Source organism: Cibotium barometz, chromosome 40 (genome assembly GCF_041138505.1).
Source record: "Cibotium barometz isolate CiBa-2024 chromosome 40, ASM4113850v1, whole genome shotgun sequence".
Lineage (NCBI taxonomy): Eukaryota > Viridiplantae > Streptophyta > Polypodiopsida > Cyatheales > Cibotiaceae > Cibotium > Cibotium barometz.
In genome coordinates, this window is record NC_141085.1 from 2,405,224 (window position 1) to 2,416,125 (window position 10,902).

The following is a 10,902-nucleotide window of genomic DNA, read 5'->3' on the forward strand; positions in this document are numbered from 1 at the left end:
ACATACAAAAAGTGTGTTGATAGCCGTCACTTCAAAATAAGATAGAAATTTACCATTAACTTCATTAAATACTTATCAAAATACATTTAAACCAAATTCAAAAGCTAAGCCTTAACAAACGTGAACAATTGCGATTATACAAATGTTTTCCTTTTAAAAGAGGACATGAACTTTTGTCCTTTCCTCCTTTTTTGATGATGATTATACTTCTAAAAAAAATGATGGTTTCCTTTTAACCACCTTGTATATATACTTTCTTAAAACCAATCTCCTTCCATCCTCTTACCTTGTAATAATGGGGCCTAGTATGTTGACCATTTTTACTTCTCAAAAAATGATGGTTTCCTTCTAACCACCTTATATATATACTCTCTTCAAACCAATCTCCTTCCATCCTCTTTCCTTCTCAAAGAATGATGGTTTCCTTTTAACCACCTTATATTCATACTTTCTTAAAACCAATCTCCTTCCATCCTCACCTCTTTCCTTTGTAATAATGGGGCCTAGTATGTTGACCATTATTACCATTTTAGTGAAGAAGACTATGTATTACCTAAACAAAAATGGCATTTTGTATAAGCCCCCCTCATCATGTTTGTGGTGACATTGAACCTACCCTAAAAATATGACCTTGCACACATTGCACCTAAATGAAAATGACATTTTGTATAAGTCCCCCTCATCATGTTTGTGGTGACATTGAATCTACCCCCCTAGTAGAAAGATAACCTTTCTCACACATTGCACACATGTGATGACTTATGGAAAAAGATAATCAATTCTTCTCAACATATGAACGATGCAGATCACTTAAGGAACAAGAGTTACAAAGAAACCATATCTTAGTGTTAGTACTTATATTAATAGTAACTTATAGGTACATAAGAAACCTTATCTTATTGTTAGCACTTATATTAATAGTGAATGTAGTTAACTTTTTTTGGGAATAATAATTTATTAATATATATTAAGCTACAAAAAAGTCACTAGGATTTTCAAAAGACTTTCAAACCTCCCTTAATCCCATTTCGTATTTAGCAGGTCACATACCATGTCCCACATTTCATCTTCCCATACAAAAGAGAATCTTCCCAAGGAGAAGTGAAAACCCAGCTGTATACAGGTAGTCAACACACACATTTGAGGTGAAGCCCTAGAGAGAGAGAGAGAGAGAGAGAGAGAGAGAGAGAGAGAGAGAGAGAGAGTTGGTTTAATTTTAGGAGGAAAAAGAGATTGAAAAATGATTTTTTTGACATATATATGGGTTTGGGATAACTTTTAAAGCAAAAAAGTTCAAAAATGAGAGATTTTTTTTCACTATTTCTCTCTCTCTCCCCCCCCCATCCCCCCCTCCCCCCTAGTTGCGAGATTGATGATGTGGAAAGTGACAAGAGATCTCTGATTTGGTTGATTTGGTGGGGAAGTGGAGGCATTCAATGATGAGATAGACTGGGTTTTAGGAAAAAATCAAGGTTAAAAATTGAATGTTTTACATATTTATGAGTCTGGGGTCAATTTCAAAGTATAAAACTTACAAAATGGGAAAAAAAATCCATTTTGCTCCCCCTCCCCCGTTACGAGGTTGCTAGAGAAGAGGAGAGAGAATGACAACATTAGACCCTATTTTTGTAGGGGAGTTATGGGCTAGAAAGCTCAAGTTATAGGCTCCAAGTAGCCCTCTTGATTGATCTTGTCTCCTTAAGAAAGCACAAAATTAGCTTTAATCCCTAAAATTAAGAATCCTTACAAGGCCCAAAAGATGTCCAAAGGTCTCCTAATGAGTTATTAGCTATTTTTAAGAGATGGGTGATATATTTAAAAGTAATAAAATTTATATCCATGCATATCTATCAAAAGGGGGGATCATAGTGCATCTTTGATGGTGCGAGATATATTACAAGAGAGCAAAACACCTCTTACTCTACCTATCATCTTTGAAAAGGATTACCCAAATGATTATAGAGTTTATAGAATTGTTGGATATTTTATATGATATAATTATTTGCTCTTAAAATCAGCAAAATGGATAGGATCAACAATTTAATAACACAATGTATTGCATATCGAGAGAGAGAGTGAGAGAGAGAGAGAGAGAGAAGAGAAGAAGTGATATATTTAAAGGTAGGAAAATTTATGTCCATGCATATCTGGGATCATAGTACAGCTTTGATATTGTGAGACATATTATAAGAGAGAAAACCACCTCTTATTATGCCTATCATCTTTGAAAAGGATTACCCAAATGACTAGTATAGTGTTGATAGAATTATAGTATATTTTTGTTACATATGGTACAATGATTTGCTCTCAAAATTAGCAAAAAGGATAGCATCCACCATTAAATAACACTATGTATTGCATATCAAGAGAGAGAATGATTTAAAAAAGTGATAAGAGCTATTGTTAGGGTATCAGATCTCTTGGGAACAATCTTGCTTTGTGTGTGAGGATGAAAGATGGGAGTTTTTATGTAAAATCATGAACTGAGGTGAAAAAAGAGTAGATAGTTGTATTCTCGTTCAGGTTGTATGACAGCTTTTGAACAGTTAATGTAAATAAATACAATTATTGGTCCAAAAAAAGTGATAAGAGCTACTATGTATTTTTTTAAGAGAAGGGTGATAGATTTAAAGGAAGAAAATTTTATGTCTAGGCATATCTGTCAAGGTGCATCTTTGATAGTGTGCATAGTTAGTACAAGAGAGCAAAAACGGCTCTATATCATCTTTGAAAAGGATTACCCGAATGAACTTTAGAGTTATAATTGTTGGATATTTTTGTTACACGTGGTACTCTGAAAATCAGCAAAAAGGACAGGATCAACCATTTAAAAATTAATAACATTAGATATACAGAGGGAGAGGTATTAACATGCAACACGGGGGAGAGAGAGCATGATGTAAAAAAGTGACACGGCTTACACACGTGACACGAGTAGTAGAGTACCGGAGGCGAAAGCCCGCTAATTCCGTGGCATGGGATTGTTAATTTCAAACGGGAGGAGGAGGAGCTGGAGTAAGAGTTATTTCGTGCTGTGGCGCTGCAGTATGTTGCGTGCGGCGTAAATCTTTAGGCTTATGACTAGTGGGCGTGCCTGCACTTTTCTGGGGAGAATGATCGGAGCCCCCTTTGTATTTGTACCGGCGAGCCACAACCAAGAACACGAGGAAAGTGACAAATTCTAGGACCGCTAGGAGATAGAAAAAATAATCGAGGTGGCCCCTGTTGAGGTCGTCGGCGAGCCAGTCCGCGTGTGTCGGGGTGCCCGTGAACCGGTGGACGAGCTGGAGAATGAGGGTTCCAGCATAGTGGCCGATGCCGGCACTGCACCAGAACACGGCACCGGCAACACCACGCATGTTGTCGGGCAGCTGGTCGTATAGAAACTCCAGCTGTCCGACTGCGTGGAAGGAATCCCCCAGCCCGTACAAGCAGTACTGTGGCACCAGCCAGAACACGGAGAGGCGAACATGCCGCGCGCCGAAATGCCGACGCTTCGACTCCACCAGCCCGGACATTACCAGTGCGATTATGGACACAAAGAAGCCGATGCCGATCCTCTGCAGCACCTTGATACCGCCGGGTTGGCCCGTGAGCTTGCGAGCCCTGGGCACCACCACCTTGTCGTACAAAGGCATCCAAAGCAGCAGTGTGATCGAGGTAAAGACGCTCATGGAAGCAGCGGGGATCGTGAAGCCCGATGATCCCACGCGCCGGTTCATGCGTCTGGCTTGGGGTACGTTGAAGGCATTGTGCTGAGAAAGCACGGTCGTCGACAAGAGGTTAATGGTCCAGATTGGAGCTAGCGCCACCACCGCTTTCAACTGCTCAACTTGATTGACGGTGCAAAGCCTGAAAGAGCTTTTCACGCTTCCATCAGAGTTAAGGTCGGACTCGGTCTTGATTGCTGCATGGTCTAGCCACCTGATCGTACAAAGTACCCACAGGTTACGCTCATATAATTGTTGGCCTAATTTGTCGGAAAGAAGGCCTACTTACTTGAGGCGGGTAGTGTGAGGAAGAACATATTCATGTGCCTTCGAAAGCTGGTCGCAGCTACCATAATAGAGTAGGCGCTCATCCGAGGGCAGCACACGCTTCCTCTTATGAAAGGCTGCAACCACCACCTTGGCAAATGCCGTAAAAGGGCTTCCGCTTGGAGGAACGTGGCGAAACCTGGGGCTTCCAATTAGTAGCAATGCCATTGCCAAAACTACGATCACACTGGGCACAGAGAAGCCCCACACCCAGCCCGCGTTGTCTTGTATGTACACAAGAACCGTGGCACCCGCTAGAGAAGCAGAGTACAAAAAGAAGAAATACCAGTTGAAAAAACTCTGCGTCTGTTTCTTGTCATCGAGGGTGCCTCGTTGGAACTGGTCTGCTCCGAAGGCATACGTGCAAGGCCGAAGCCCCCCCGACGCGAACGTTGTAAAAGCCAAGGCGACCATTAGAAACGCAAGTTGACCCTGCGATGCATGACGATGAGACGCCGGCGCGGGTCGTAGTGAGCGACAAGCTGCTGTCGCCGTGAGGAGGAGCGAAGCCTGCGCTTCCCCCAAAATTAGAAAATTAAAACTTGAGGGCCGTATCAACAGGTCAGTACCGATCTATAGAAGCATTTCGACAGATAGATCGACTTACGATCAAGTTGCAAACTGATCCGAGAATGATTGTCCAGAAGCGGCCAAGGTAAGCGTCAGACAAGAGCGCTCCGGCCAAGGGTGTGAGGCTTGCTGTGCCGGACACGATGCTAATAACGGAGGCAGCCGTAACCTGGTTCATGTGGTAATCCCCCATCAAGTAAGATATGAAGTTGAGAGTAAGGCCCACCGTGGCAAGCCTCTCGGCGAGCTCGTTGACTGCAGCATCCAAGCCAAGCCATAATATAGCCTACTTTTATTATGACAATTATTGTTGATTGCAAGCCATACAGCCTGCGTTTTACTTATCATACTGTGACAATTATCAAACAAGAGAGCACGAAGCCACTATATTATCATCATGTAAATTATAATGCTTACGTAGAATGTAGGGCATGCTTCTCCATCCTCCCCGCCAGTGCTCTAATTCAGGATCAGCTTGCAGGGGTTTGGTTTGGCTAGACTCGTGCGCTGACCCAGCACTGCAGCAATCAAAGGGTCGCGAAGTAATCCATCGGTCGTACTTCGTGAGGAAAGCGGCCGCCATCGACTGCGAGTAATGAACGCCCCGCCCCTTACACAAGCTCTGCTTCTAATTCTGGCTGCTGGTTTTTAATTATAAGAGCATTCCACTAGCTGCTGCTTTCAACTTATAACAGCATTCCACTATGCTGATTGCTGATCTGGATCAAGGGATCCGTGTCACGATGTGCCAAGGCTCTATAGATCTGGCCGAGCTGAGGGCCGGTCTACCCAGCCAGCTAAAGCTAAACGCCTGGTGAGGTTGGCGATCCGTGCGTTGGGCTCACCGCCCCATTATGAAGCTTAGCTAGAGAGCTCAAGATAATTATTCACCAAATATCCCCCTCTCTCTCTAAGATAATTATTCACCAAATATCCCTCTCTCTCTCTCTCACCGTGACATATATGCTCCTCTCTCCCTCTCACACAGTGAAATACGCAGACTGTAGTCTTCACGAAAAACCGAGGTTTGGCAAAATTTGAAAAATAATCTTCCAATTTTAAAATAACAAATTTTAGTTATAATTTGACTCAAAACTTTTAAAATTTAAAAAAATTTACCAAAATTTAAAGTTAAGGTTTTTTTGAATTATTGAGAAAAATGTTTTCTGCAAACACCAACACTGGATGTGTGTGTCTCTCTCTCTCAATGTTTTCTGCCAACACCAACACCGCATGCGTCTCTGTGTCAGTCATCAAGACTAAAGATTCAGTAACATGAGTTTTCGGAATCTTTCTCAAAGTGGTCCAATTATTAATGCAACTGATCAATCGTACATTCTACGGACTCAAAAAAATTGCCTAAAGGCACCGCCATGGTCAAGAACGTATCCGTTCGTACCCGAAAAAGAGAGATTTACATACCTTCGTAATAATACACTAGGCTTACTTTCCCTGCGCGTGCAAACGGATGACGAATCACAAGCATATGATCCGTGGACACGGGAAGGAAAATCCCAATATTGTGTCCCCAGAGAATTAAGCATCAATCCTCGACAATAGAAGAAGGTGTGACGGTGTCCGTCACCATTTCACAAAGGAAGGGCAAGTACTACAATAAAAGAGATTTGTCGTTTAATCGTCAAATCACGAAAGGTTAATGACAGGAATTGCTTAGATCTACCGTTCAACTCTCTATGGCTCCATTGTTGCTCGACTTTGTCATGTCTGCACCTCGTGCTAGATGAAACTTGCCTCGAGCTTGTCCATGCTAGACAAGTTTTTTATGAAAGCTAGACTATGGGGATGGGCCTACACGCAGAGCTGCTCAAAATGGGCTTCAAGGTCTTTTTGGGCTTCTAATGACACCTAGAATTTAGCATAAGGTTTCAACCTTGAAGCTTAACCAAATTACCAAAGCTTCACTATAAATAAGTTGCAATGGACATTTGCAATATATGTCCCATCTATATGCAAAATGTTATTGGAAATAATATGCTTTGAATGTCATACTCCCGTAACAAATTCAAAATGTGTTTGAGTATTTTTTCTAATTCATACGAATTAGATTTAGATGAACAAGGTTGATAAAAATCTCTCTCTATATTTACAACTTAGTACTTCACACCACAATCAACTTGGTACTTCACCAAATCCAAGTAACATAAAATATTTAAAAAGTCAAGAAATTTGTAGAGAATTTATAGCTTGTAACACAATTGTCTAGTTCTAGGTAAATACTACATAAAGAAGGGTTATACGTAAAATTGTCGAGTCTTTTTAATTATCAAAAGAAGGGTTATACATAAAATTTTCCTTCTATGGGAATTTGAAAATGTGTGTATGTGTGTGTAACTTGAGTCTCGATGCTTGTAAGTTATAAGTTGTAGGTTGTAACTTTCTACATTGCAACTTACAAGTGGATAGTGGCATCTTGTAAGTTGAAATTCCAATCTCTCAATTCTAGTGGCATCTTATAAGTTGAGACTCTAATTTCTCAATTCTAGTTTCTATAGACTACTATCATATCTACCATGATTTATAATTCATTATAGACCTAATTTGGCTAATTGCCACAATGTGAATGCACACTATACATCACACACTCATCACACATAGAGGGTTAGTGGATTGGCATGTTCATTGCCATTCTTATTTCTAATATTTTCAAACAAAACAATTGTCATCTTCTTTCTCATTCTTGTCTTCATGAATCACCACGTAAAAGGAGGTTGTTGATGAACGATAATGAATAGCAAAGATGGGTTGGAGAGATGAGGAGAATAATAAGAAAGAACATGGTGACTTGTTTGAAAAAAATATAGAGAGATCATAAATAATAGAAGGAAAAAGGTGTACATGAAGGGAAAAGAGACAATGGAGATGGGTTTGACAAAAAAATGTAGAGAGATAATAAATAATAGAAGGAAGAAGTTGTAGAGGGAGGAAAAAGATATGATGGAGATGGGTTGGAGATGAGGACATTGAAAAAAAATGATGATTATTGGTTTGAAAAAAAAATGCAAAGAGATCATGAATAATAGGAGGAGGAAGGTACAGATGAAGAGGTGTATAGGACGAAGGTGTAGAGGAAGAGGCATTGGAGTTTCTTTGCAAAGAAGGGTGGCCTTCAAAATTAACCTTCTAGTTGGAAGGGTGGTTTGTCTAATTAGCCTTCAAAAGAAAAGGAGGAGTAGCCTTCAAATATGAGGGATGTTTTTTCATAACAATACAACCTAAATTATTTAAAAATTTTGGCTTTTGAAGCCCAAGATTAAGGGGTAAGGTTTCACGTAATTTTTTGTGAAACCTTACCTTGGGCTTCAAATTCAAGGCCTGCCTGCACGTAACGACTATTCATGGAGTGTGTGAAGATGAAAAAGAGGGCACCAAATGAAAAAAAAATTTGTAAAAATATTTCACATAATATTCAAATAGCTTGTTCATTTCTTTTCATAAGAAATCACATAATTATAACCTCACAAAAAGACATGCATTCACCTACATCTTGTTCTATATTAACTTTTTAAATGATCTCCAATCGCTTCTCTCACTTATATTTACAACTCACTTGATTGTGACATACATAGATACCAATAATTACAACCTCTAAGGTTTGAGCAAAGCACTAAGGTTCTCATAAAATAATAAGCCATATTGCATGTACATCTTTAAAACTTAGTTCAATAAAGTGGAATGTTGCAAAACCACGCTGCTCTACACAAACTAAGCCTATAACTCATTGTCTTAGATATGAAATTAACGTGTAAAACCTTAACACTAGCTCCAATAACTTACCTTCACATGAATTTGATAAATTATGTCATTTTACATCTAAAGTTGGGAGTATAAACCAACGAAACACTTGCCTTTTCAGCTGACACCCTAAAAAGGGGCCCGCTCATCCCTCATCATGATGGGGAGTCTCCATCTGCCAATCTTGCCCACTTATCTCTTCAACTGACACGAAGCAAGTTTGTAAACCCCCTTAGACACCTTGTACATGTTGGGCCAACCTTCACAAAGCCACATAAGAAAACCAAACCACATTCATTATGGGATTCTTGCTAAGGGTACATCACACTCATTAGAAAAATTGGAGTCTTTATGGTTGCATTTTATCTCAACAACTAAACTTAGAGTCTTTGGAAAAATTGGAGTCTTTATGGTACATATTTTATCTCAACTAAAATATTACATTGTTCTTATCTACTGTGATGTATAATGTTCCCTTTAATCAATATATATCTTGAAGCAAAATTGAAAAGTTTCGTTTTATGATTGAGTATTTTTTTTCCTTATATTGCTCAATGTTTGATATTTTTTGATGAAACAATTTTTGATATCAATTCATATAAAAAATACATGGAATGTTACATCCATGTTAGTTCTCTATTACATTCTTTATTACAAACTGACATTTAATTTAATAGTGGTGGTACATAAGTATGTTTGGTACAAGAGATCCATGCATCATCATGTAGTATGCATTGTTAGAGGGTTAATAGGAATACCCATTTATGCACACCTATGCACACACATGCATGCACATACACATGCACACGTATAGGCGTGCCCACACACATACACATACACACATGGGTGTGCCCGCACACACATACACACACATACCGTAGATTCTTTAATGAGCCCTAACTGGGTTGGGCACCTTGGACAAGACCTTATGGAGTACTCGGATCTCAACTTGATAACCTATCACTAGTATCATACATGTGCATGCACCATGCACACGTACACACACACACACACACACATTGTAGATGCTCTAATAAGTTCCAATTGGGTTGGGCACCTTGGACAAGACCTTATGGAGCACTCAAATCTCAACTTGGTAACCTATGACTAATCCATATCAACTTCATGGAGAGTCACTTACCTATAGTAATTACACTAAACTAAGTTAGGTACTCTACTTGGGTGGTATAACCTTGTGAGGAAGGTAAGAATGACTTTCTACAAGGAACTACAAATTATGGGAACAACAAGAGCACTTGATTTTCTTCCCAATGCTAAGTAACACAACCTTATTAGCCTCAATAATGGCACAACTCCAAAGTAGAGAGATAAATCATGGTATGCAACTCATCATACGATATGCGCTACATGGTACCACAACATTGGCAAGACAATGACTGACCCAAGCTCTTAATAATACTAGGAAATGGAACAATAAAAATATCGACAAGATTAAGGGGGACTAGTTTTTTTGTGTAGAGCAATAACATAGCATGAATTATTATGTGTGTATTATGTGTGTGTGTGTGTGTGTGTGTGTGTGTGTGTGTGTGTGTGTGTGTGTGAGAGAGAGAGAGAGAGAGAGAGAGAGAGAGAGAGATGAAATATGAGATAGAACGATGCAATATTTTAGCACAAATGGTACGTCATTATGGTATTGCACTATAGAAAGTCCTACCAAACATCAAAACACTCTGCCGGGGGGGTTCACTATGTATAAACCCTATATATCATGTGTGTTCACAGCCTATTTGTAAAACCTATTATCTATGAATTTCTCATGAATAAATCACACCCAAGTTTCTATTCAACCTGTGAATATCCTCTTTAAATGGTACCCTTTTGTATACCTTCTGTTGAACCCACGTGCTACGCTTCCCGCGAGTCAAACCATAACATACAATAATCATCTCTACCTAACAATAAGTCAATAGAGATACCATCCTCTTTAAAGTCTAGATATGACCCACTCTAATGTGACCTACACAAAAAGTTGACAATCATTAAGGTGAGCATGGAGTGCCATTATGGTCCAAGGAATCCTTGCTAGAATGGTGTGGCCCAAAAGGTATGGTGTGCCATTATGGTCCAAGGAATCCTTGCTAGAATGGTGTGGCCCAAAAGGTATGGTGTAAGGTAGTGTGAGTGATGTGATGCACAGTGCATGTGGGTGTGAAGTAATGAATTAATAAAGGTTACACTCATGTAGGCAAATGGTGGGGTACTATGCAATGACTTTTATACAGTCTAGACCTTAGAACTAAATATTTACATGTTAAAACCTTAGAACAAAACCCACACACCAAGTTCCTTAGAAAACCATACAAGTAAAAGTATATTAGGAACCCTTTTTTAGATTTAAAAAATGCCATTCAATGCCATCTACAATACTCTACCTCAATAACAATGGAAAAGGAAGGCAAAAAGTAAAAATAAAGATACACAATGCAATGAAGTGCAAGGAAAGATGGCCTTCCACCCGATCGAAGATGGAGAAGCCTCTCTTTTATGTTGTTGTACTCGGGCTACTTCTCTTTGTTGC

At 39.5% G+C, this 10,902-nt stretch overlaps 1 protein-coding gene across 1 annotated transcript; it reads right to left on the reverse strand.

Moving 5' to 3' along the window:
• Positions 1–2,804: 2,804 nt before the first annotated feature.
• Positions 2,805–5,423, reverse strand: LOC147615110 (protein NRT1/ PTR FAMILY 8.1-like). The gene is made up of 4 exons (XM_086779084.1): positions 5,025–5,423; positions 4,645–4,862; positions 4,000–4,547; positions 2,805–3,924 (listed from the first exon to the last, which is right to left on the reverse strand). The coding sequence occupies exons 1-4, from the start codon at positions 5,188–5,190 to the stop codon at positions 2,991–2,993; spliced, it is 1,866 nt and encodes a 621-aa protein (XP_086635210.1). The 5' UTR covers positions 5,191–5,423; the 3' UTR covers positions 2,805–2,990.
• Positions 5,424–10,902: the final 5,479 nt, after the last annotated feature.

Bases quoted from the DNA above. Each gene is read 5' to 3' on its own strand.
- LOC147615110 (XM_086779084.1), bottom strand. From the start codon at position 5,190: ATGGCGGCCGCTTTCCTCACGAAGTACGACCGATGGATTACTTCGCGA. The intron at 4,548-4,644 runs GTAAGTCGATCT...GGGGAAGCGCAG, and splicing joins GATCAGTTTGCAACTTGATC to GCTTCGCTCCTCCTCACGGC. The intron at 3,925-3,999 runs GTAAGTAGGCCT...TTGTACGATCAG, and splicing joins CCTCACACTACCCGCCTCAA to GTGGCTAGACCATGCAGCAA.